The 24658-nt window shown below is 48.8% G+C and overlaps 10 protein-coding genes across 10 annotated transcripts; 5 read left to right on the forward strand and 5 right to left on the reverse strand.

The window, feature by feature from the left end:
• Positions 1 to 898: 898 nt before the first annotated feature.
• BGW36DRAFT_396734 (uncharacterized protein) lies at positions 899 to 2637 on the reverse strand (the record flags this gene model as incomplete). Its single annotated transcript, XM_046218207.1, has 2 exons — positions 899 to 1533; positions 1584 to 2637. The coding sequence occupies 2 exons, from the start codon at positions 2635 to 2637 to the stop codon at positions 899 to 901; spliced, it is 1689 nt and encodes a 562-aa protein (XP_046073634.1).
• Positions 2638 to 3224: 587 nt separating this feature from the next.
• BGW36DRAFT_294403 (putative cleavage and polyadenylation specifity factor, 73 kDa subunit) lies at positions 3225 to 6259 on the forward strand (the record flags this gene model as incomplete). Its single annotated transcript, XM_046211096.1, has 5 exons — positions 3225 to 3377; positions 3432 to 3529; positions 3843 to 4986; positions 5038 to 5665; positions 5718 to 6259. The coding sequence occupies 5 exons, from the start codon at positions 3225 to 3227 to the stop codon at positions 6257 to 6259; spliced, it is 2565 nt and encodes an 854-aa protein (XP_046073635.1).
• A 147-nt stretch (positions 6260 to 6406) lies between these two features.
• BGW36DRAFT_294334 (aminotransferase, class III) lies at positions 6407 to 7950 on the reverse strand (the record flags this gene model as incomplete). The annotated part of the gene is made up of 4 exons (XM_046211087.1): positions 6407 to 6670; positions 6721 to 7173; positions 7247 to 7593; positions 7647 to 7950. The coding sequence occupies 4 exons, from the start codon at positions 7948 to 7950 to the stop codon at positions 6407 to 6409; spliced, it is 1368 nt and encodes a 455-aa protein (XP_046073636.1).
• Positions 7951 to 8773: 823 nt separating this feature from the next.
• On the reverse strand, positions 8774 to 9557 carry BGW36DRAFT_377404 (uncharacterized protein). The gene has a single exon (XM_046215994.1). It carries the CDS (start codon positions 9337 to 9339, stop codon positions 8860 to 8862), a length of 480 nt encoding a protein of 159 aa, XP_046073637.1. The 5' UTR covers positions 9340 to 9557; the 3' UTR covers positions 8774 to 8859.
• A 29-nt stretch (positions 9558 to 9586) lies between these two features.
• Positions 9587 to 10782, forward strand: BGW36DRAFT_377405 (signal recognition particle, SRP19 subunit). Its single transcript, XM_046215995.1, has 2 exons — positions 9587 to 10138; positions 10202 to 10782. The coding sequence occupies exons 1-2, from the start codon at positions 9724 to 9726 to the stop codon at positions 10567 to 10569; spliced, it is 783 nt and encodes a 260-aa protein (XP_046073638.1). The 5' UTR covers positions 9587 to 9723; the 3' UTR covers positions 10570 to 10782.
• A 364-nt stretch (positions 10783 to 11146) lies between these two features.
• BGW36DRAFT_293602 (uncharacterized protein) lies at positions 11147 to 14593 on the forward strand (the record flags this gene model as incomplete). Its single annotated transcript, XM_046211013.1, has 5 exons — positions 11147 to 11284; positions 11340 to 11878; positions 11921 to 11963; positions 12015 to 13053; positions 13104 to 14593. 5 exons carry the CDS (start codon positions 11147 to 11149, stop codon positions 14591 to 14593), a joined length of 3249 nt encoding a protein of 1082 aa, XP_046073639.1.
• A 299-nt stretch (positions 14594 to 14892) lies between these two features.
• Positions 14893 to 15637, reverse strand: BGW36DRAFT_396738 (TCTP family protein; the record flags this gene model as incomplete). The annotated part of the gene is made up of 3 exons (XM_046218208.1): positions 14893 to 15137; positions 15187 to 15463; positions 15623 to 15637. 3 exons carry the CDS (start codon positions 15635 to 15637, stop codon positions 14893 to 14895), a joined length of 537 nt encoding a protein of 178 aa, XP_046073640.1.
• Positions 15638 to 16147: 510 nt separating this feature from the next.
• BGW36DRAFT_460951 (putative sphinganine hydroxylase Sur2) lies at positions 16148 to 18298 on the forward strand. Its single transcript, XM_046222116.1, has 2 exons — positions 16148 to 17268; positions 17317 to 18298. The coding sequence occupies exons 1-2, from the start codon at positions 16584 to 16586 to the stop codon at positions 17898 to 17900; spliced, it is 1269 nt and encodes a 422-aa protein (XP_046073641.1). The 5' UTR covers positions 16148 to 16583; the 3' UTR covers positions 17901 to 18298.
• A 2440-nt stretch (positions 18299 to 20738) lies between these two features.
• On the forward strand, positions 20739 to 22093 carry BGW36DRAFT_426851 (uncharacterized protein; the record flags this gene model as incomplete). Its single annotated transcript, XM_046220325.1, has 3 exons — positions 20739 to 21193; positions 21240 to 21317; positions 21373 to 22093. 3 exons carry the CDS (start codon positions 20739 to 20741, stop codon positions 22091 to 22093), a joined length of 1254 nt encoding a protein of 417 aa, XP_046073642.1.
• A 127-nt stretch (positions 22094 to 22220) lies between these two features.
• On the reverse strand, positions 22221 to 24102 carry BGW36DRAFT_377417 (putative NOL1/NOP2/sun domain protein). Its single transcript, XM_046215996.1, has 2 exons — positions 23845 to 24102; positions 22221 to 23748 (listed from the first exon to the last, which is right to left on the reverse strand). Exons 1-2 carry the CDS (start codon positions 24046 to 24048, stop codon positions 22324 to 22326), a joined length of 1629 nt encoding a protein of 542 aa, XP_046073643.1. The 5' UTR covers positions 24049 to 24102; the 3' UTR covers positions 22221 to 22323.
• Positions 24103 to 24658: the final 556 nt, after the last annotated feature.

Raw genomic sequence — 24658 nt, forward strand, 5'->3', positions numbered from 1 at the left:
ATAAACCGGACACTCATCTAGTTATCACTTTTGATCACTCTTTGTACGATTTTCCTGACTAGTCTCTCGTCGGACTGGTGCTCGACTTCGCCTCGCGGGCAACGACAGCCATCCATTTGGACATGCATTATTATTCGCTTTACCCTAGTAATAAATAACTACTAAACTACGCCTCGCTGCTGTGATCTGCGAGACTCGCCCAACTATGCGTTTTCTCGCCAATTGGCCAGTCTTCAAATGGGTGATTGCTGTGGCCACGATGGTCAAAGAGTTGACTGTTGGCAGCCTCCTATACAACAATGCTTACCCGAACCGCCTGGAGCGTCCTATGTCGCAGTAGGATCCGGGTGGCGACGTCACCTGTCGGTTCTATTCCTTAATTGCGTCCTCGACTGCCTCGCCGTCTTCTGGGGCCGATCTCGCCGAATCAGCCCCTCCCCACACCCTCACGGAGTCCACTGGCCCGCGATCGCAGCCAGACATGTAACAACGTTAGGTTGCTACTTTTTAATTGTTGTGTAGAGCTGCTAGCAGGGGCACCTTGAGTTTCTGTTCGAGTGCCATGGAGTATAAACACTTCCATCGGGTGCGTAAGCAGGCATGTTGTCTAGGAGACCATATACAGCGTTGATGTAAACATGGTTACACCACCGTGGTCTGGTGATTGAGATCACTCTTCCTTGGCCTGGGGGAATACCTCTTCTGCATAAGCTACATGTAGAGATCAAAGCAGCATCCATATAACTGTTATACGTTCCATCACCAGCTTGTATTTTGGTTGGGTGAGTATTATAAATCAGTCCTGAACTAGCAATGCTAAAGAGTAATGTAAAATGGCATGAAAAAGGTCATTATGATGATACACAAAGCAGCTTGTCAAAAATAAGGTAAGTGCTTCCTAGTCTAATCGCTCTTCCTTTAGATCCTTGCTGTAAGCCTTTTGGACGTGCCTGGCGCCTCTCCCATCTTGCTCTAGTACGAACAGGATATCACGCACTTGGATCCCCGCAGCCTTGTCTTCTCGCCAGCTGCCCAGCTGAGTCGATATTGGTGCGGCAACGCTATCGTTGCGTGTCTTCTCATTCCGATCAGAACCTGCCGGACCAATTGCGGGAGAATGAGGTCGGGGCGATGAGGCCGCGCTGGCAGCAGAGCCTTTGTTCAGCCAAGAGTACTGCCGCTTTTTGGAGCTGCCAAACAGTGTGCTGGATAACGCTTTTCGAGCCGTTTCAACAGATTGTTGATGTTGCTGGGCCTCGCTCACTCGGGCGTCCAGTTGCTTTTTGGCTTCTTTTTTAGTCAATGCCTTTTTATCGCCTCCAATGGGAGTTTGGGGAGTAGGGGTCACAGCGCCAGAACCAACGTCCAACGAAGGCGCTCTGCTAGTTGCGGTTTCGTTGATAATAGCATCGGCGTTTCGTTTCGCCCGCTTGGCTGCACGGGCTTCTTCATCCGAAATGTCTTTGGTAGACAAAGCAAAATATTTCTCTGCTATTGGATTGGAGTTCGAAGTCTCAGTTCCGGCCCGTGGACCTAATCATCATTAGTCACTTTTCAGAGTAACAACATGATAGAGTACATACGCTTTAGTGTAGCCTCTGTGACCACCGGGTTTGAGTCTGTCGCGGCCAGATCCTTCCATTCTACTGGCACGATTCCATGAGAGTGGGCACGCCGGCTTTTTGCTAAACTCGCAGAGTATTCAATCACCCCTCTGAGTCGTTCTTCACAACATAGTGACATGAGCGATATGATATCGACAAAAGGAGCCCCTTCCTGGTTAACAATGGTATGACCCCTGCGCACGGTTGATGAACCATCAGGACCCGTGACCTCAATTGGTTGTCGGGACCCAGGCATAGGATGGAAGAGCCCCTCTGTCGGAACACGAACACCTAGTTCGAACCCGCGCTTTTGGATTTTTTGTTCAAGGACCTTTGTAAATAGAAAAGGCTCCTGCAGATGATACTGAGCCCTCCTAGCTGCCCGGGTTTCCTCGTACGTCGGTTGATTGTAAGGTGCGTCCTCGGAATAAGGGGGGTAGACTTGTTGCTCTTGCGTGGGTGTAATTCTGCTCTGTGACATGTCGAAACTGGCCCCGGCTGAGGTAGTCCCTGGCGTAGATGGATTCGACACAAAAGAGGTATTCAACCCAGGAGGCTGTGACCGTGGAGCTGCCTGGGGTGCGGAATAGCTCTGCGTGAGGTATGCCTCCTCTTCCTTCACATCAATGCCAGATTGCGCCAAAACATCCGTGAGATCGGCAGCGTCCGTTGGCTTCTCAGCTGGTCGAGATGGAGGCCCCATAGTGCCAAGGGGAGCTGGCACAATAGGTGTAGGGGATGCACCAGGTACTGGTGCAAGCACGGGAGTCTGCACCGGTCCCGGTGTTGAGACTCCATTCATATTTGTCCCATTCATGACCGGGGAGGGATTCTGAGGTAGTTGTAAAGTGCCAAAGCTAGGGGATTCATAGGGAGGTTGTGACTGCGGAAGTGGAGAGAATCTTTGGCGTTTACTTGGAGGAATGCTCCCGACGTTGGCGGGCGAGGTGGCGCTGGGCGAGGGAGTCGAGACGGGCGGCGAGAATGACTGTGATGGGTACTGTGAGGGATGCGGAGGCTGAGTTTGCGCCATCTTGATGGAGGTTGAGGAGAGGCGTGAAGGTGATGGCGTCAAGTGGTAGAAGATGCCTCAGTGACCAGGATTCGTTTGCGAGCAAACTGCTCAGACCTAACTCCTGAACGAGTCGTAACCATCTCAGAACGACTCACTACTGACACATCTGGGAAAGCAAATCGACCATCGTAGGTTGGACGCGCGAAGGAGTGGATGCAGCGAATGCGCAGAGGGTGAGAGACGAAAGCGCACTGGGATGAACGAGAGCTTGCGAAAGTTGAACCGCAGATCGCTCGTCGCCTTCGGCCAAGCGCGTCGCGGCTCGGTCACGTGAGTCGCGTCCAGGCGGCCTGCCTTGAGCGGAGCGGAAAGACAAAGCTCTTTCTACTTTCTGGTACACTGCTTGTCGACGACATATTGACACATTTACTTGGGCCTTGGTGTATGACTCTTGGGTGCATGATTTGCCGGTGGAACGGCTCTCTCAGCGCTGTATGATGGCTCTTCAGATGCTCTCGTCCCTCATTTGATATTCGAGCATTTTTATTCTCTCTCCTCCGGAGCCCTCATGTTATCAGTTCGTCAATAATCACAGCAACACTACAATGGCATCAAAGCGAAAGGCGTCCGCCTTGACGGCGCCTGTGGATGAAGAACCAGTCGATCCTTCAGATGAGCTCGCTTTCTACTGCTTAGGGGGCGGCAATGAAGTTGGGCGATCGTGTCACATCATTCAATACAAGGGGAAAACGGTTATGGTAAGCTGATATCTTGATGCTCTGCTCTGGTTTTTGCTAATGGGATTTTGATAGTTGGACGCTGGCATGCATCCTGCCAAAGACGGCTTTGCAGCTCTACCCTTTTTTGATGAATTTGACTTGAGCACAGTGGACATACTTCTACTCAGCCAGTACGTCTCATTCTCCTATTCCTTAACCCGCTTCAGTCTTTCGCGTTTCCAGAAGAGAATATGCATTTGTTTCTATTTTAAATATCCTTGCCATATCTTTCTATTCAGTCGAAGGGGTGGTCCAGATTGCGCAAGCTATGTGCATAGCTCGATGTATATCAGAAATGAATGCATTTATATGAAGCTTGCCTTGATTCCTAGGATCGTACATTATGTATATATTTTCCACAGAACTAGACGACCCTATGCGCAATTGGTCTCGCTTGTACCGCTCTAGTCAACAGTGAAGGCTAATCTGAACTCGCCTGTGCAGTTTCCACGTCGACCATTCATCCGCGCTTCCATACGTGCTCAGCAAGACCAATTTCAAAGGTCGCGTATTGACAACGCACGCCACAAAAGCCATCTATAAATGGCTTATCCAAGACAACGTCCGAGTCAGCAACACATCCTCCTCATCTGACCAGCGCACTACCCTTTATACCGAACATGACCATCTCTCTACCCTTCCTCTTATTGAAACAGTCGACTTTTATACAACGCACACTATCAACAGTATCCAGGTTACCCCTTACCCTGCTGGACACGTTCTGGGAGCTGCCATGTTCCTTGTTTCCATAGCCGGCCTCAACGTACTCTTCACTGGAGACTACTCTAGGGAGGAGGACCGACATCTGATTCCCGCCGAGGTTCCCAAGGGCATCAAGATTGATGTCCTGATCACAGAATCAACCTTTGGTATTTCATCAAACCCTCCGCGTTTAGAACGAGAAGCCGCACTGATGAAGTCTATCACTGGAATTCTTAATCGAGGTGGCCGGGTCTTGATGCCTGTCTTCGCTTTGGGCCGGGCTCAAGAACTTCTTTTAATTCTTGATGAGTACTGGGAGCGACATCCTGAATATCAAAAAGCACCTATATATTACATTGGTAACATGGCTCGCCGCTGTATGGTTGTCTATCAAACTTATATCGGAGCTATGAACGACAACATCAAACGACTTTTCCGTCAAAGAATGGCCGAAGCCGAGGCTAGTGGTAACACGAGTGTCAGTGCAGGTCCTTGGGATTTTAAGTACGTGCGCAGCCTTAGGAGCCTTGAGCGGTTCGACGATGTTGGCGGTTGCGTTATGCTTGCTTCGCCGGGTATGCTTCAGACTGGTACTAGCAGGGAGCTCTTGGAGCGGTGGGCCCCCAGTGAACGTAACGGAGTAGTTATGACTGGATACAGTGTCGAGGGAACAATGGCCAAGCAATTACTCAACGAGCCAGAGCAAATTCCAGCAACCATGTCCAAGGTTTCAGCCGGTCCTGGCAGCCGTACAAATCCAATGGCCGATGACGATCAGAAAGTGATGATTCCCAGACGTTGTACTATTGACGAAATCAGCTTTGCGGCCCATGTCGATGGTGTCGAAAATCGAAACTTTATTGAAGAAGTTGGGGCACCTGTTGTGGTAAGTATTATCATTAAAGTGGCGGAATAATTACTGATCTTTTGTCCTTAGATCCTTGTACATGGAGAAAAACACCAGATGATGCGCTTGAAATCGAAACTGCTCAGCTTGAATGCCGATAAGACCGTTAAGGTCAAGGTCTACACACCAGCCAATTGCGACGAGATTCGCATTCCTTTCAGGAAAGACAAAATTGCGAAAGTTGTTGGCAAGCTTGCTGAGGAAACCCAGCCCTCAGACTTGGATGAGAGTGAACTTATGGCGGGAGTTCTCGTGCAAAACGGGTTCGACTTGTCCTTGATGGCTCCAGATGATTTGCGTGAATACGCGGGTTTAACTACAACCACAATCACTTGCAGACAGCACCTGACGCTCAATTCTGCCACCATGGATCTGATTAAATGGGCTCTCGAAGGCTCTTTCGGGGTTATCGAAAAATTCGGGACCGAAGCAAAAAAAGAGAATGGAACAAATGGCAAACTGTTAGAAGAAGCCGATGAGGAGATTGAATATGCGGAGAACGAAGCGTACCTGGTGATGGGAAGTGTGATTGTGCGATACATGGCGCGTACACGCGAGGTTGAGCTGGAATGGGAAGGTAATATGATGAACGATGGGGTGGCTGATGCAGTTATGGCAGTACTCTTGACTGTTGAGAGCAGCCCTGCATCAGTGAAGCGTGAGCTAATTCTCCAAATTCTTATCAAAACGATATACTAACTCAACTCAAGAATCGTGCAAACATAAGCACCACGACCACGACCACGACGATAATCTAATCCAACAAACCCACAAAAACCTCCGCGCACAGGAACGCTTTGCCCAGCTCCTGATGGTCCTAGAAGCTCAATTTGGCGAAGCCGTCGCACCAATTGAGCGCCCGCGTATTAACATGAACAAGCCCGCAGCCGAAGCATCTGGCGAGCTGGCGACAGCCGAAGGCGACGAAGAAAAGCTGTCGGAAGAAGAACTTGCCCAAGCCGAGGCCGCAGAGCTCTCACGCTTACACGCCCTTGGTATCCCGTTTCCAGGAGTTGAGATCAAGGTTGACCACCACGTTGCGCACGTGTACCTGGAAGATCTCGAGGTTGAGTGTGCCAATGCTATACTGCGGGATCGAGTCCGGGTCGTGCTCGAGAGGGCTGTGGAGACCGTCGCGAGCATGTGGACTGAAGAGGTGAGGAGTAAGAATGGTTATATTGCAAATGGGAACGGGGTCGCATACGACCAGAACAAGTTGGCGGAAAAGAAATTGGCCATGATTGAGACGTAATATCTACATCTATGAAGTCTTGGGGTAATTATTCGGGAGAATAAATTACGATATATGTACTATTAACAATTCAAAAGGAGATAGCTACTAATACTATACCCAAAGTCATCACCAACCTAATAGTTCCTTCCAACACTTCAATTTGCGTCAACCAGACAAACCTTCAACCTCAGTAAACGTATCCTCAACAACCCTTTGCACAAGCTCCGCTATTAGCACTATCTCTTCCTTGGTGGTATTATACGGCGGTGCAAGCAAGACGTGATCACCTTGGATTCCGTCTGCTGTTCCCTGTCCTCCGTATATCGAGATACCATACGGAGGAGTTAGTCCTTTATCTTGGATTTTGTATCCAATGCCTAGGCTAGGATCGAATGGTTCTTTGGTGATTTTATTTTTGACAAATTCAATCTATCATCGTTAGGTTTTTCTCTTTCTCTCTCTTTGGAGGAAGAACGTACTCCCCAAAAAAGGCCCTTCCCGCGAATATCTCCTACATGCGGATGGCTGGATAACCGCATTTTCAGCTCACTTTGCAAGACGTCGCCCATCTTTCTAACGTTCTCAAGTAGATTCTCCCCCTGAATGACTTTCTGGACCGCCAACGCTGCCGCCGAAGACACCGGGTGGCCCTGATAAGTATGGCCGTGTCTGAAACTACCAGTGCCTTTGTCCAGCGCATTGACAATCTTCTCGCCAATCAGTAAACCGGCAACCGGCGCATAGCCGCCTCCTAGACCCTTGCCAATCGTCTGCATGTCCGGGACCACATCTTCCTGCTCCCATGTGTGAAGAGTCCCGCACCGCCCCATGCCAGACATTACTTCGTCCAGAATGAATAGCGCGCCATACTTGTCACAAACGGATTTCATGGCGGTCAAGTACCCAGGAACTGACGGTACGCATCCCAAGGCCTAATAACCAACATTCATAGACATGGATTAGAATTACACAAGGATCATTGATTGGACGAGGGGCATAACGTACCGCGCCAACCACAGGTTCAGCAACAAAGGCACAAACAGTCTCTGGCCCGAGACGCCTGAACTCACCATCGAGCTCATCAGCCAGACGTGCAACATAGTCAGCGTCTGATTCACCGTCTCTCCGGCCCCGGTAAGCGTTACAGGGAGACACATGGGAGACGTTGGGGAGAAGAATGGGCTCGAATGGCTGGCGTCTGAATGTATGACCGCCCATGGAGAGAGCGCCGAGGGTGATGCCATGATAAGATTGTTTCCGCGCAATGAATCTTGTGCGTTGAGACTGCGGGTTGTCGAGCTCGAGGTAGTACTGTCTTGCGAGTTTCATTGCGGCTTCCATTGCTTCGGAGCCTAGGCGAAAATTCAATAGGGAGAATATTAATCTATATAGAAGTAGGGCGCACCGGATCCTACGATGTATACTTTGCTCATCCGGCCACCGGTCGAGTCTCTGAGGAAGGCGGCGAGCTCTTCGAATGGCTTGATGGAGAAGAACGCGGTGTGGCAGTAGGATAGTTGGGTTATTTGAGATACCATTGCCTGGGTGACTGATTCATGGCCATGGCCCAGACATGAGACGGCTGCACCGCCGGTGGCATCGAGAATGCGCCTGCCGTCTTCGAGGGTGATGTAGCTCCCCTTGCCAGACGACGCCAGGTACGGCACACGGTGGAGGTGGCGGTGCAGGACTGCTGAGGGAGGGGTCATCTTGTCTTGTAACTTATACATCAATCGATGTAATGGAGGATGTCCATTCCTGGAAGTGCGGGGGGAACACGCCCTGCTTTATACAGCGCCTTCTCCACTTGTTATCTGAACGGCCTGCCCAATGGGGAAATCGGGGGGTCATGGCTGGGCTAATGCACGCTCGGCATGCCTAGAAGAAATGCCGAGCAGCGGATTGGTAGATTCCGCCGATGGATATTGCTCTTTTATTTCATTATTTCTTTTCTTGCTATTCATACTGTTGGTTTACCTTCTTTTCGGCTTCTAGAATCGATAAGCTTCGAGCCTCCGTCTGACTTTTGCATTGGGGCTGTTTATATTGCCCATGTGGCGTGGATGAGAGTACCAACATTAGTCCAACACGAATGGCACGACGGCTAACGAGGCGGCTAACTAGCATCAATATGAGGTACTGGGACATGCAAATGACTTAATTATGCTTATTAGGTGTCTACGCGATAAGACATGTTCAATTTCTTTTCTCTCAAAGTTGATCTATGTTTCAATTCTATTCAAACCATTTTCCGGCGAGCATCTTCATACTCGGGTACGGAATATAGGCCTACTGATTAGATCCCCAGTGTTGGGCTCTTAGTATCAATCCTTGTTATTCATGATCCATAATTTACTATACTACCGACGCTGATATGACTAGCTCAATCAGCCTCGACTAGGCGCGTTGGAGTGGACGGCAACGTAATTAGCCCTAATTTCCTAAACGGGATATCCAGGCATGGCTAACACAACACGTAATAGATACCCGACCACCGAAAGCCTGCAGCGATCCCCAGCAAGAAATAAGCCCTTCTTGTCTGGGGTGGCTCGACGAGAGTCGGCCGCAATGCGATTTAGCTTGTGACTGCTGCTGGATACGAAACCATCACAACGGCATCACCGCGGAACCACAAGTTCGTAAAGAAACTCGGGGCTGTGGCGGCATTCGACTACGACAGCCCAACTGTCATTGACGATGTTGTGGCTACCTTCAAAGACCGTGTCAGCGTCGGTGCCTTTGCTATTGGTCCTGGATCTTTCGGATATTGCATTGATGTCGTCGCGTGATGCCAGGGGAGAAAGTTCGTTACCCAGGCGAGCGTCGATTTGCCCGCGAGCGGATTCCCACAGGGAATTCCTGACTGGCCAGCATTTAGCCTGCATATGGGCGTATTGATGATGTCGCTCAATACCAAGGCAAGGCTGAAGAGAGTACAAGTCAAATTCATCTGGGGCAGCGACAATATGTAGAATGAGATTGGCAAGGCTATTTACGAGGACTTTCTCCCTCAATGCTCTGCAAGATAGACGGCCATCACTGCTCCAGAATCTCACATCATCATAGTCAATAGCCCAGACACTAGTCTTGATGCCCATTTCTGGAATGTTTAGTTCAAACAAAGTGTAGTTTTGATAAGCAGGAGTTTTAGAGGAAGTAGTTCCATTTCTGAGCCGAGAACCGTACACATCGTAGAGCCATGGTAATAGTTGACATTCTTCATCCAAATTAGATCCAGCCTGGTATATTTGGAAAATATCGGGCTGAATTAATTGCTTTTTATCCAGGGGTTACTGTATATATATATGTACATACAGGTGCAGTATGTAGTCGTATATGCACGGAGGATATCTATCCCCGCGACCCACTAATTTTCCTCCCGCACAATGAGCCAACGCCGCATGCCGCTGTCTCTCGCTCCATTTGCCCAGGAAGAATTAAGAATTGCAAATTGCATGGACTATTATTGACCGACAATCACAATGTCTCGCAGAGCCCAGGTAGAGGAAGTCTCCGACTCAGACCCCGAGGAGGTCGCGCCATCCGACCCGCTCCCCCAAGACGACATCATCTCGCCCTCGATCATGCATCCTTCCCCCGGAATGGCCTCGCGACCTCCTCCCCAGGCTCCGCAGGACATCCCCAAACACTTCCATTGCCTCTACGCCGTTTACTTCGACAAGACGAGGACCCGCACCGAGGGCCGCCAGGTGTCCAGCAAGCTCGCTGTCGAGAACCCGCTCGCGCGGGATATTCTCGATGCGTGTCAGCAGCTGGGGCTGCGGGTTGGCTTCGAGCCTGAAAAATTACATCCCAAGGACTGGGCGAATCCAGGGCGCGTGCGGGTGATGCTGAAAGACGAAGATGGCAATCTGCTCAACGAGCGCGTCAAGAATAGTAATTCTCCCTCTTCGCGTGGCGTTGTTTGGCGTCTTCGCTAACATTTGTGGGTTCATATAGAACACCATCTGCAAATCCTAGTCGCGCAGTTCCTGCAAGCACACCCGACGACAGAGAAGTCACCGTATCGACTACGCATCCACGGTCTGCCGATGCCAGACAAGTTGCCAGATGCTCCCGCGGCTCCTCGAGGCTGGAAAATCGGCAAGATCCTGCCCATCCACTCGCCAGCCTATTCAGGCGGTGGCGTAAGCGATAACCCGTTCAAAGAAGCGATGGCCGAGATGGAGAAAATGGGAGGTATGCCAGGCATGCCTGGGGGTATGCCCGGTCTTCCAGCTGGCATGGCGAATATGATGGGAATGGGAGAGCCATCCGGTGGAGGCGAGGCGAAGAAGAAAAAGGAAAAGAAGAAAATCAAGGCCTGACATGTTTCTTTATTTCGAGATTTCTTATATTCCCACGATTGCATGGCGGTCGGCGTTATTCGGTTTATGCTTGATAAAATGTGTGAGATGCACTCCTGTATGAACGATTACAGCTCGAATATGATAGAAACACATCACCGGGACAAACAGTAGTACTATTAATTACTATATCCTTGTATATATATTTCAAAGATGAAAGATCAATCATTGACGGGAAAAGAGATATCAAGTCGCCGGCCAATCAGCGGCGTGCGGTACCACTTACCCCAGAATCCTAGATCGGCGGAGACATTCAGACTGCAAGTTGCTACAACATCTGCGCGCTTTGCTATATCCAACAGCCCAGTGCGATGCAACAGAGTGATGGTGTAATCGAGCAGACCTCTCTTTCCACGCGCTGAACGGTCAATCACCCTCCACCGCGACCGTCTTCTGATTGGCGACCGAGATACGTTACGTACCCCTCCAAAGACGAAACTTTAGCAGCAGGATGATGGTCAGCTCGCACGATGCGTCTAGCGCCTACAATGTTTTCGAGCAGGCAGGGGACCCGCACATACCAGGCGACGCAGATTCCATGTCATCTCAATCCAAAACGCCAGGGAAATCGTCGAGCAACCGGCAAGGCGCACTCGCGGGCGGACGTCACATTACTCGAAACCGTGCGAGCTACAGTTGCCACACTTGTCGGAGAAGGAAAGTGAAATGTGACAAGGTTGGAGAATTAAAGCCTAGAGCAAGACATTGAAAGCTGATTTTAGGTTTATCAGGCCCATCCGATATGTGGCAATTGCCTGAAGAACGGCACCGAGTGTAATTACGATACTGCCGCGCCGAAAAAAGGCGATACAGATGAGGGCGACGAATTTTCGCAACATGGTGTCAAACGCAGGAGAGGGATGTCGCAAGTATTGAAGGACGAAGATGCCGGGGCGCAACCTTTCTCAAACGGGCGAGGGGTGCTGGATTTACGAGGTGGCTCTGCAATTGAAGCCCGACTGGACAAGCTCACGAATATGATCGAGAGGCTGAGCAAGGCAAATGATTCAGTTCCCATACAGGAAATGAGCCGGCAGCTACAGTCGATGAACCCGGACGTTGATCTCCGTGCCCTCTCTAAACCAGCTACGTCGGCGACTACTGGTCCTACGCCGAAGAAGACGGCAGTTTCAAGAGCTGCCAGTCCTCGTCGAACTGCAGATTCAAGTGGCGATGAATTTCCCATACCGTCTGGAAATGCCATGGACCCTGTTGATCCAATTGGAAGCTTGAATCTTGGTCATTTGAGTCTGGAGGATGGAAGGTCTAGGTGAGCAAGACGAGTGTACGGTAAAAACAATGCTGATAGAAGTAGATATGTTGGTACGACGTATTGGGCTTATATTTCAGATGAGGTATCCCATGCATTGATTTAATGTCTAAAGAATTATTACTAATGAAGACAGATCAATGAGCTTAATCAATTGCTTCGCGACCAGAACAGAACTCATGACGACTCGCTTCTTGATGAGAGCTCAAACGATGATGTCACGACAGATGCTGCGGTCAAATCACCTAGGGCAAAGGTTTCACCACAATATGCAGCTTATTACCAGCATCAGCGGCGATCATCACTTCGACGTGACCATTTTCACAGAGCCATACTGTTCCCAACAGGAGACTCTCCAACGGGTTATGATAAGGTGGTAGAAACTCATATGCTGGAGGATCTTCCATCCAGACGCCAGAGTGATATCCTGTATAGAGGGTTCATGTCTGGAGTTCACGCTATAAGTCCAGTACTACACCCCCCAACGGTTTTAAAATTGTATTCTGCATTCTGGGACTGGTACGACCATGGCCACTACTCAGGAGATCAGTGTCCAGACCCTTCTTTCATCCCTTTGCTTTATACCATCTGGTATGGCGGCTCAGTTACTATATCTCTCCGCACCATTAAAGCAGAATTTCCCAACGTGTCCTCCCGTTCGACTCTATCAGAAATGTTTCATGATCAAGTAACGATATGGCTCACTAAGATTTCTTTTCCCCGGAACCCAACTCTACACGGATTAGTTGCGTTTTTACTTGTACAAACGATCTTGTCACGAGAGGAACAGCCTCTGGCAAGCAGTCTTTTCATCAGCATGGCTCTAAGAGTCGCCCAAACCATGGGTCTTCATCGAGACCCCGCTCAATTCGGTATTCAGTCAAGTGATGCTGAGGCTAGAAGGAGAATTTGGTGGCATATAGTGCATATGGATGGCGTTGTTGCCATGTCTAGTGGCTTGCCACCGTTAGTCAACGATGAGAATTTTTGGGATGTTCGCGAAACTAGTGAAGTGAAAGACACGCTCTTGGGAACACCACAAGCTGAGCAGTATTCGAAATTGGTCGCTAACAATTTACGGCCTCGCGATAATCCTGACGATCCGACTGTTTGTGGTGGTAAATCTATGGTTAATGTGTTCTATCTGTGTGCCAGGGGGAAGTATATCATGGCTCGTGAGTATACTATTCATTTGAAATCTGCGAGATTCTACTAACCTTGCTAGGTGCTATTCGAAAAATATTGAAAATCCAGCTAGGAACAAAACCGATAACTGGAAGTGACATGGAAGAACTGAGATCAATATTAATCGATCTCCAATTTCAGTTAAACTCCCTTGTCAACCGCATTCCACTTGCCCACCATCCCAACACAACCAGCCAAGATAACAATACGACGCCATCGGATCTGTCCGCTTCTATTTCTCCAGGCGGCTCTTTGACTGGAGAAGGAGCTCTACCGGCAGACGGACCAAACAGTTGCTCAGAACAATACCATACCCCTGTCCTAGTCGCATTCCACAAATGGGCCAGAATCCTACTCTCCTTATTCATCGACAAAGCCTTCTGCGTCGCCTATCAACCTTTCCTGAAGAACGCCAAAAGCCGAGTCTGGCCGGCAGCGCGACAAGGAGCTCTCCGACACTGCCACGGCTTTATGGAAAAGTTTATTGCATTAGCTACCGATACCGATTTTCAACCGTTCCAATGGAGTTGGCCAGGAAACCATCAACCTATGCATGCAACTATGATTATGCTTATTGACCTCTACGAACGACCGAACACCCCCCAGGCGCTTCGATCCAGAGCATTCATTGATAAGATCTTTTCTATCTCCGGACCTGACGGAGGCGTTGTTGGTGGTGAGGACGGAGTCACCACCGCGCGGCCGTTGAAGGATGGGGGTAAAGAAGCGTGGGACCTGATGCGACGACTTCGAGAAAAAGCATGGCAAAAAGCCGGGCTCGATCCGCAGCAACTGTGGACAGAACAGGCGCAGATCCGGGCTGGCATTACTACTCAAGACGGAACGCCTTCCCCATACATGAACCGTCCAGGTTTCATCTCTATGCGCGGAAAACCCGACACATATCTAGGGGAATTTGCGAACCGATTTTATGAAATGACACGAGCTCAGACACTGCCTAACCCTGTGGTGTCATCCCTGCGACAAGAAATACCACGGTTGTCACCAGCTGCGCCAAAACTTCATGGTGAACCCTTAAACCAGCAGCAAACACAGCAATACATCCAACCCAGCCCTCCATCATCTAACCTTCCAACCGTATTACCGCAACAACAAAGCCTCGATGCAACTCTCACCCTCGCCAACCTGGCCACCGAAACCGTCAGCACGCCTTCACCCTCCCGCACCCTCTTCCACACACACCATATTCCCATGAACCATCCTTCTCACCCCTCTCACCCATTCCCTACCGGCTCACCATCACTCAACTCTCCCGCCAACTTCGCCATCGACACACCACCGTCTACCAGTCCTCCCAGCGTTGCCGCAGCACCAACACCGCCGTCAATGATGGACCCGAATTTGAATTTCGACTGGGACCAATGGGACGCGGTATTTGGACAGCAATTGCCCGTGGCCGACGAGTTGATGGAATTGGACCCAGTGGCTGGCTTAGGGCTGCCTGATTTGGGCTTAGGATTGGGGAGTAATGACGGGTCTGGGAATATGTGGCCTGATCTTCGGCTGTGATACCCTTTCCGCTTTTTTATTGTTCAATGTATACCCAATTGTCAATTGATAGATATGATATGATGTATGCTATATTGGGTTATGAACTGGTTTACTGTAATATTGGGCATAATAGATAGGTATAATCAAGCATTTCAGCTCGATATTGTACGTCTTCTATTCACTTCTTTTTTCCTTCGTAGCGACATTAGATTTTGACCTGAATGGACAGACATAGCAGTGGCAGGACATGATAGAAAGAGAAAGAAATAGCAGAGGATATCATCAGGGTCTGCCTCAAAAGTTGTGTTTAAAGCAGTTTAGACCTTCATTTCCTCGAGACCGTGCTTCCAGACGGTGGCAAAGGGAGTCACACCATCCTCGCGAAAGTCAATCAGAACGTGCATGCCGTTGGGGTCCATGGACTGGTTCATCAGGATGTCGTAGTTATCGTAGTTGGCGAGGATCTTCTTGACGGCGGCCGCGGCGCCGGCCTGGAACTCCTTGATCTGGTCCTCGGCGACACCCTTCTCCTTGAGCTTGTTGTTGACAGCCTTGACGTAGGCTATAATATCATCAGCGTGTAACAAAAACACTAGAAATTAGGGTAATACCCTTGAGGTGGCTCTTGAAGTTATCCTTGGACGGCTTCATGCCCTCCTCGTCCTTGAGCCAGACGAGACGGAACTGGTCCTCGATATCATGGACCATGACCTTCTCGCCATCGCCGCCCTCCTCATCATCACCACCCTCGGCAGAGGGGTTGGCGCCCTCGAGCTCGAAGTTCTCACCACCCTTGAGGTATTTGCGGCAGTCGGCTGTCCAGAGGACGGGGCCGTCGGGGATGATGTTGTAGGTATCCGAGATGATCTCGTCACCGGTGATAATGTCCTGATTGATTGGAGTTAACAGAAGAAAAATACGTGATTATTGATGCAAATATTTATGCGCGACCCTTTTTTTTTTTTTTTTTTTTCCTTTACTCTCAGGCGAGGGACAGCCCCGCTCGCGGGGTTGGGAGTGAAATAGGCGGGGATCCTGTGTACACACCTTGTAAATAAGCATGGTGAAGGTCGTACAATCGAAGATCAGGGAAAACGGCGACAGCGGGCGTGAGAAGCAGATGGAGAGACAAGAGTCTGGAGGAGAGAGGCAGGCCTGCACAAGGAGAGGAGGGGCAGCAGCAGCTGTGGGCGAGTGAAGTTTTTATCCTCTCTGTTTGGCTGCCAGCCGCGGGCGGCGCTAGTCCTGAACGAGCCTAGCTCTAGACTATGATTGGCCTGTCTCTGTATACTACTACTGTTTCTACATGTATATGATATATCATCGAATATATAATATATAATGTACAATGTGATATAGGATAATGCTATATAGTGTCTAGCATTATATCTTACATAGTCTATATTATATATTCACGTGTTATTTATATATGCACCCATGTAGTATAGCGCATAGAACGGAACAGCCAATCCGAGTCTCGCCACCCGGTGGAGCCGGGCTTCCCTAAGCGGGCAGTTTCGCTCTTACTAAGACCTGCCCGGCTTAACCCTTAAGGGGCTCCAGTCCGTCCTCAGTTTTATCGTCTGATTGTACGTTCTTCTTCCACCTTGCCCTGATTCATCGCCACAGGCGCTCTCATGGCCTGTTGGACTGCCTTTTAATTAATCTAACCTACGCTCCTTGATTTGCTACTGCCTGATTTCCTACTGACACCGTGCGACTTTCCCTCCGGCCCTAATTCTCCCTCTGCGCGCCGTCGCCTCCTTCCGGCCGAACCACGCCATCTCGACTGCTTCGCGTCGCACCTTGAAGACGTCGTGTCCTGTCAGCCATCGCTGCTATTTCAGCGCTGACCTATGCGCCTTCCTAATACTCACTTTTATAATAATCGCCTCGGCCTGTTGAATACGACCACCTGAGCTAATCACTGCTGTTTCTTTTCCGCTTCCTCCAACCAGTCCGCTATCCTTGACGCATATTTATATTTATTAATTTTGTCTTCCTCAAAATGGCCTCGAATTCGTCTATCCTCCTCGACCTTCCCCCTCTCCCCTCATATATACTGACGCCACGTGTGCCTGTCCTTGCGCCGATCCCCGACAACATTCTCTCTCTCATTCTTCCCGTGGTCGCCTATTGGGTAGTCTCCATGATCTTCCACTTCATCGATGTTAACGACCTTTTTTCCCAGTACCGATTACACACCCCTGCCGAACTGCTCAAGCGAAACCACGTGTCTCGGATTGATGTCGTGCGCGATGTCATCCTGCAGCATATCATTCAGACCATCGCGGGGCTGGGGTTGTCTTTCTTTGATGAGAAAGAATTTGTTGGGCGAGAAGAGTACGATGTGGCTGTCTGGGCACGCCGTATCCGCATCATGCAGCGAGTCATTCCGACCGTCCTAGGATTTATTGGTATTGACGCAATTGGATTGTCCAAGAGTTTGTCAGCCTACCCGGCTCTGTCGGGCTTTTTGGCCGGTGGAGTATACCCGGATCTTGTCCAGAAATTGGTCCTGGATAATGGCAATGTGTCGATGGCCCCGGCTCATGCTACTTGGGAGCTCGTCGTTGCCCATTTTATCTATAGCTACTTCATTCCGGGCCTGCAGTTCTTTTTCGCCATCGGTATCCTCGATACATGGCAGTACTTTTGGCATCGGGCGATGCATCTTAATCGCTGGCTTTATGGTGAGTCTCATGCTAACGATGTGCGGCTGACATGCTAACGAGCTCTAGTGAACTTTCACTCCCGTCATCACCGCTTGTATGTGCCATACGCCTTCGGTGCGCTGTATAATCACCCCGTCGAGGGATTTCTATTGGATACTGCGGGTACTGGTGTGGCATTCCTCCTAACCCAAATGACTCACCGCCAAGCCATGTGGTTCTTTACTTTCTCTACGATCAAGACGGTCGATGACCACTGCGGATATCACTTCCCATGGGACCCTCTCCAGCTCATTACATCGAACAACGCGGCTTACCATGACATTCACCATCAAAGCTGGGGTATCAAGACCAACTTCTCTCAGCCATTCTTTATTTTCTGGGATCGCTTCATGGGAACCCGTTGGCAAGGAGACGTGACTCTCAAGTACGAGCGAGCCAGAACCGCCGCTGAGAAGCAAGTCGAGCGCGAACGGAGTGAAAATAACGGCCAACCCGTCAAAACTGTCTTAGAGTCGGAGCCAGGTCCATTGGACGCAGGGATGGAGGATGTTCCCGTCCAAGAACGGGCTCCCCGAAAAATCCTCCCTCGAACAACCCGGTCTGCCTCAAAGAGAATCCACGGCGTGAATGGTAGCATTCGCCAAAAGTAATAACCGGATAGTCTGTGCATCCTGTGTTTGATGACTATATACGAAAAAAAGAGGGTGGTACCGGCTATTCTCCTAATTCTTCTTCTTTTCATCTTCCTTCGTTACCACTTCCTTCTTTGTTTATACGGATTTGTAATTTTCTTTGAATGGGGAGTAGCTGGCCTGCTACCGTTGATTCGTTTGTTCCTGTACATCAGCTTAGATTCGTACCTGTATTAGTTTTACTTCAATGTTACCGAGAACTGTTACGAATAAGGCATGAGAACGGGCAATAAAGATCATGATATATACCGATATCTCCCTTTTATTGTAGGATAAGATAGCCACTGTACTACACATCTGCTATACAACAAGTAGAGACTGATATTACTAGCAAATGACAATCAAGACTATGTTATACATTGAAAAATAATAGAACCCCTATCTATACAAAGAAAGGAAATGAATGTCCAGCTCAATGCACCTTTTTCCCAGCCTTGACCTTCTTTCTCTTCGCCTTGGTCGCATTCCACAAGCTCTTCCACGTAACCTCAATAGTACTATCACTCCACCTCGAAACCGGCTCCGGCTCATCTTGCTCCTCCTGTCGGTGCTGGTGTTGTATCGCACCGGAAGCAGCAGAATCAGAACCCTGCGGCGTATACTGCTGCTGCGTCTGACCCGTGGAAGAAGACGATCCAAAAGATGCCCCCGAATTTAGCCATTGTTCGCTTTGACTCCCCGCGTGCGGCATTCTCAGTCGGCTGCGCGGGGCATGCGTACCGTCGGAGTTGCGGAGAGTAAAAGACGTGAGCGAGTCGTCGCTTGAGGCGGCGGCGGAGGAAGAGGAGTCGGGAATGTAGAAGGTAGAGTTGTAGTTGGGGCTGTTAGTGGTAGGGGAATCATCGAAGGTGTCGTCGTCGAGATTGAAGTGGTCCGAGTAAACAGAGCTGGGGCTCGGGGGTGGTGTGCTTCTTCGCCGATAGGGGGGTTGGGAGGGGGTGAGATTTCCGTGGAGTTGTTCAGGTAGCCTTTCGGTGTGAGGAAAGGGAATTTGCTGAAGCGAATGGGTGTCTGAGACCCTTGAAGGGCGTGAGCGAGGGTGGTGGTGCTGGTATAGGCTTGTGGTTGATATTGCGAAGGCTTTGGGGCAAGCCTCGTTGGTTTCAAGGGTCGAGCAGGAAGATGTTGGTGGCTGAAGGCAGCATAGACAGCATCAACTGTCTTTGTCCGGAAGTTGTCCAGGTTATATCTCGCCGCTGTTATGACAGAAACTTGGTATTCGGATTGGTTGATGAGCTCGTCTTTGCGGTGAGAAAGATTGATCCATGCGTCCACGAATGATAGGACGAGAGCATCGCTGGGATTTATGCAGTACGGATTGGACTTTCTTTGGTCTTCTTCAATTTTGACGAGTAATAGAGTCCTGAGGTCACGGAGAGCTGGAGGGTTGGAGGCAACGCGAGAAAGCATGCATGCCCTGCACTTGTTGGTCTGTAAATCCCAGTTTCGCATTTTCGGCGAGAAACCAGTAAGATTTAACCACATTCCCTGGATTGCTGATACACGGCCTACAATGAAGTTCTCTTCAGGGCCAAGACAGAATGCGAACTCGTTTATAAGTTCAATCGTTGTTTTCAATTCTTTCCTCAGCGAGTCGAATATGTCGGTTACCAGTTTCAGGGAGATAGCACTGTGGACGGGGCATGGCCCTTTGGTCTCACTGTCAGGACCAAGAGGAGGAAGTTCGATATGAGGGAGTATCGACTCGCGAAAACGCGGTGGCAGGTTATTGATGCAGGATCGGATTCGCCAGTGATCCGCGTTGAGAAGTGTTGCATCAAACTGGAAGCATTTGGCCAGGATAATCACATCACTGTGTGTGAGCTGTGACATCCTGGTGTATGGGAAGAGGCAATGAAAGAGCCTTTGCATATTGTTAGAGCCGTTTCTGTGATTTTGGCAGTAGATGGTTGAAAAGACAATGCTTCAAGGAGATATATTGAGGAGAGTTGATGACAATGGATTGTGTGTTTGCAGATATGAAGGTGGCTAGATAGAAAGAATGTCATTATAAGAACTTACCAGGTTGCCTCTGCTTCTTGTTTCACAGCGTGCACGACAGCTGGAGCAGGTCTTTTGTTTGCCAGTATCGTGACGAATAGACACAATAATGTAAGTTGATGGGATTCTCCTATCTGTCCGAGTAAGTGTCTGTCGACAAATGACTCTTATAGCTGATCTCTTTGTGCTGGACTTGTCATCAGTAGGTGAGAAAGAAGTACATTGTCATTGTTATCTTTCTGGATACAAATTATTGTGAGCTTCAGCCATGATAACTGTGCATGCTTACCACATTAGAGTTAGATCAAATATCGAAGTAGATATGTCGAGGGCGGCCTGCTCACCAATATCATGAAAAGAATGCAAAACTATCATGATTAAGAGACCAGCCATAGCCTTGCTCCATATACAGGAAGATATCTGAGTCACTGCAATGCAGCGGCTTCTGCATCTCCCAGCAGACAAAGATGCCATGTTTGGGCGGTCACCAAAGTGTCTACCGGTGACACAGAACAGAACAGACGAATTGAGTATTAGAGCATATAACTTCTAGTTGAGAATATAATATAATAGCGGATGTAGAAATAGGGCTAGGTCCGGTTGAGGAAACATCGACAGGTCAGGTGGAGGCCTCAGCGTGGAAGTGCTTGTGACACGCCAAGATCGTCATGATGCAGGCAGCACGGCCCTCTCTTTTCCCAGACATGCTCCAACTTCTACAACCTCGTCGACTCAACTATGCTCCATTTCCCTGTTATATAATTGATGTCGTCGTGCGCCCTTATTGTTCCCATCATGGTGGCGGCGTACTATATACCGCCTCAGCCCGACACCGACACCGACACCACCATGCCGCTACCATACACCGCCAGCCCTCTCAAACTGTTGGCAGCTGATATACTGCTTTGTCTCTCGAGTATCCGGTATCTACCAAATATTGTCCGTCCACTGCGACCATGCAGATCTGGAAAACTAGACGAGCTGTATCCATCTTGGGGCAACATCACCGCCCTCGCTATACATGGCGTGTTGATCGTCTACCAGCTCGCCTTTATTCTATCGCTACCTGCTTTATTCTTTTTCCCAGTTTATACCAGTATGATTTACACTGCTGCGGCACTGGTGATCAACAAAAGTATTTGCATGATTTTAAATGGCAGTCGCCGATTTTTGGTTTCCCAGGTCCCAGTCGACCCTTGCTCGCAGCATGGATCGGAACACTGGGTTTTTATTAACGGAGTCGGTGTTGGGTACGTAGCTTCCATTTCATCTCAGGTTCAATTTCTGATAGACAAGACAACACTGGCTGCAAAGTAATCTCGACCGACTGTCGCTCACTTTTGGGCGCAAAGTCACTGGAGTTCATAATGACACGTAAGTCTCAAACTAAAGCCTAAGGAGTAGGAAATACTTTGCTGATTTTTAAAAGAACTGGGATTATCTTTGATATAATTCAATGTCTCATTCAGCGATGCTTTTGTTATGCCACTGACCATGTCCGTGATGCACACGTTCTTGTCAAGGAGGCGCTGCTAAGCCCTGAATACCGTAAGGTGATTTTGATACTTCATAGTCAAGGCGCTGTCGAAGGCGGGCTTATCATTGACTGGCTATTCGACGAACTGGACCAGAGTGCGTTAGACAAACTTGAAATATATACGTTCGGAAACGCCGCGAATCATTGGAATAACCCTATCAGAACCTTATTGCCAGGTCTGAGCAATGCGCTCGAGAGGCGTATTCGCTACATTGAGCACTATGTCAATTCTAAAGATTTTGTCGCCATTTGGGGGATTTTGCATTTTATAAAATTACCATACCGTTATCGGGGAACCATTTTTATTCGTGACGGCTGCGGCCATCAATTGAACCAGCATTATCTTGACACCATGTTTCCTTTGAGTCTGAATGGAGGAAAAGTCTTGGAAGAGAATGATTTTGTGGGACAAGAAGTCGAGTTGATCAGCTGGGAGAAGCTGGACGGCGTCGAAAAGGATCCCAATAGTGCTAATAATGCGGAAAGTGCTGCTGGGATTATCACGCAAAGCGGAGGCTGTCAGAACGACATGCCGACCGATGGAAACAGGCTAAAGCTGAAGAGTTATAGTCGTTTGTGGCAATACCGAAACGGAGGGTCCCCTCCTGATTGATTGCGTTTGATTTGAAACAATATTAACGTGACTAGAGATATGTTTATATACTTTCACTTTATTACCAAGGCGTTTGACAATCGTTGCTTGGCTTACGGGCTACATGGGACGTTATCGGATTGGGGGTGGATCATATATTGTTCGTATTGAATTCATTATGAAGATTGTATACCGTTTTATCCAGATGTGTGTGGCGACTCAGTCATTGCTTGATATAAGAGAAGACTAATCTAATCTGCAAACCCCTCCCATTCTGACTCGTAATCACTTTGGTCACCACCAGTGGCGTGTTCTTCATGTTCTACCAACTCATCTCTCACAAACCCAGCAACAAAAAACCCACCCGTACACTCATCGTCACCAGGCCAACATCGGAGACAAGCATCCAGCTGTTCATCCGACAGATCAACCTCGACTTGATCATCATCCTTCACTCCCGGAACGGACCTTATACCTCTATGATTCCACTTGCGAAGACCCCTAGGCTGTTCATCTCTCCGCATTATCCTCCACCCTCTTCGTTTTGCTACCTCCGATGCTAGAATTCTTGAAACAACTGACTCGTTTTCTAGAAAATGTGTTGAGCATGTACTATACGTTACTCGTGTTGCTGCAGGAAAATGAAGAGCATGCTCCACGATGTGGGTTTGGAGATTGGACAGCTTGACAAGGCGTTCTCTGCTCATTGGCTCTGGCTGGTTGGACGCGGCTACTTTGGCAATATCACCGTCATCCGCCTCTGCCTGTCGTTTGCGTTTCCTTGCTCTGTTGGTCGAGTTCGAAGCTTTGTTGTTACTCTCTGGTAAAATCAACTGGGGAACATCGTCGCGCCCTATAATGCCACTGCCCGAACAACTGGGGTCTAGAAGTAACCCAGTCACACTCTCAAACTGTTCATCCGTCGGGTCTAAAGCTAGAAAATCCTGACCAGCAAGAACCGTCACGATCTTGTCGGCACCTGCGACAGAGACCATTTTCTGCAAAGTCTTTGAACGGGGAGCAGAAGCGTCCATGGATATTATTTTCGATTTTCTTGTCTTTTCAGAGCTGCTTTGTGACTTTTTCCGAGCCGCAAGTAGTGACGCGAGATGAGTAGTCTTGTTTCCGGGTGCAGCACATCCATCAACCAAGTCCATCCCGCTCCACTGTCCATCTGCATCTCCTAATAGGAGGTAAGCAGGGAAGCAGGATGCCTTGTCTTGTAATATGATCTCTCCATTCTTATACGACTTTGTCGAAGAAAAGTCGACAGTCCCTGGAGCCAACGCAACCAAGTCTGGAATATGAGCATCAACGTAAACCTGGTTCCCTGTTCGCAACTCGCCCAAACTCTCGACTTTCTGATACCCGGCAAAGGTACCGCTCAATTGTTCATTGAGCGTGCTTTTAATATTATTAATCCGCACCCATCGCGGATACATATTTTCGGTGAGCCCATCGGGTCCAAGAAACGCTTTCTTTTCAGCAAGTATAACCGCTTGAAGATCCTGCAGCGATGCGCAGCCTCGCCGTACACGTGCCTTTGTGAGCTCTGCTTTTAGACGCGCTTTGTGCCTCTCAATCGCTTGGCGGATAGGGTGGGAAGCAGGAGCTGCAATGCCGTTTTTACTCAGTAGATAGTCGTGCGCAAGTAGTAAGCATAACAACGGCGTTAACTATATTCAGATCTTGAGTGTTAGTTAGTAATCCTAATCTCCCGTTTTAATTTCGAATTGCACAAGCAATAGAAAAGTTTTTTTTAGCAAACACACCTTTGGTTCTAATGACAGTACTCCCGCATGTTCAATAACCTCTTTCAAGAGTATATCCCATTTCGCAGCCTCTGTCACAAGCGCATAGATCTGTGCTGGCTTAGCTTTGAGGGATTTGGAGTTGTAGATGCGCGACTTGAAGGAGCCGCCTTGAGAAAAACTTGACGAGGAGATGATATTTTCGGCATCATAGTATAGCGACATAGTCGCGGCTCCTTCAGGCCTGGGAACTACTTCAGAAGTGAAGTAGCGATGAGCTGTGATAAAAATGAGTGGCAGAAAATGTCCCTCCGGCGGGCGGTGAGAGGCTCTTTGACTAGGTTGCGGGGTTGGATGTGATTGGCTGAAGTATTTATTAACAGAATTTGGCATAATTTGCTATATTGTTATTAATATCTTATTTGTACTTAGTCAAACCCACCAAAAGGTCAAACCCTAGAAACTTGGCGTGAAAATTTTCAAATGATGGTTTTCTATCTGTTGTTGGTAGCGCTTGGCTGAGCATTAACTCCACTGAATAATGCACATACCTCAATCCAAATACCAGAACGTCTTGTATGATGTATGCAACTTAGGGAATTGATCTTTTTATAAGCTACATAAGATAATTCTAATATTGATCTACATTAATCGTATGACTCCGATTTCACTACATCAAACGGAATGAAGTATGACACTTCTCCTTTATACGAATAGCCACATACCAAAGTAACAACAATGGCTTTTGGCATAAGATATAGATCATTGCACTACTTCCCGGGATGGAATCACAAGTTAAATGTGATAGCCATCATATGCCCAGTCTGCCGCCGAA

Source organism: Talaromyces proteolyticus (genome assembly GCF_021365285.1).
Source record: "Talaromyces proteolyticus strain PMI_201 chromosome Unknown BGW36scaffold_5, whole genome shotgun sequence".
NCBI classification, from domain to species: domain Eukaryota; kingdom Fungi; phylum Ascomycota; class Eurotiomycetes; order Eurotiales; family Trichocomaceae; genus Talaromyces; species Talaromyces proteolyticus.

Coding starts and splice junctions, on each gene's coding strand:
- BGW36DRAFT_377417 (XM_046215996.1), bottom strand. CDS start 24,048: ATGTCGCTATACTATGATGCCGAAAATATCATCTCCTCGTCAAGTTTT. Junction 23,749..23,844: donor TACTGTCATTAGAACCAAAG/GTGTGTTTGCTA, acceptor ATCTGAATATAG/TTAACGCCGTTGTTATGCTT.
- BGW36DRAFT_460951 (XM_046222116.1), top strand. CDS start 16,584: ATGGCCTCGAATTCGTCTATCCTCCTCGACCTTCCCCCTCTCCCCTCA. Junction 17,269..17,316: donor TCTTAATCGCTGGCTTTATG/GTGAGTCTCATG, acceptor AACGAGCTCTAG/TGAACTTTCACTCCCGTCAT.
- BGW36DRAFT_377405 (XM_046215995.1), top strand. CDS start 9,724: ATGTCTCGCAGAGCCCAGGTAGAGGAAGTCTCCGACTCAGACCCCGAG. Junction 10,139..10,201: donor CAACGAGCGCGTCAAGAATA/GTAATTCTCCCT, acceptor GGGTTCATATAG/AACACCATCTGCAAATCCTA.
- BGW36DRAFT_377404 (XM_046215994.1), bottom strand. CDS start 9,339: ATGGGCATCAAGACTAGTGTCTGGGCTATTGACTATGATGATGTGAGA.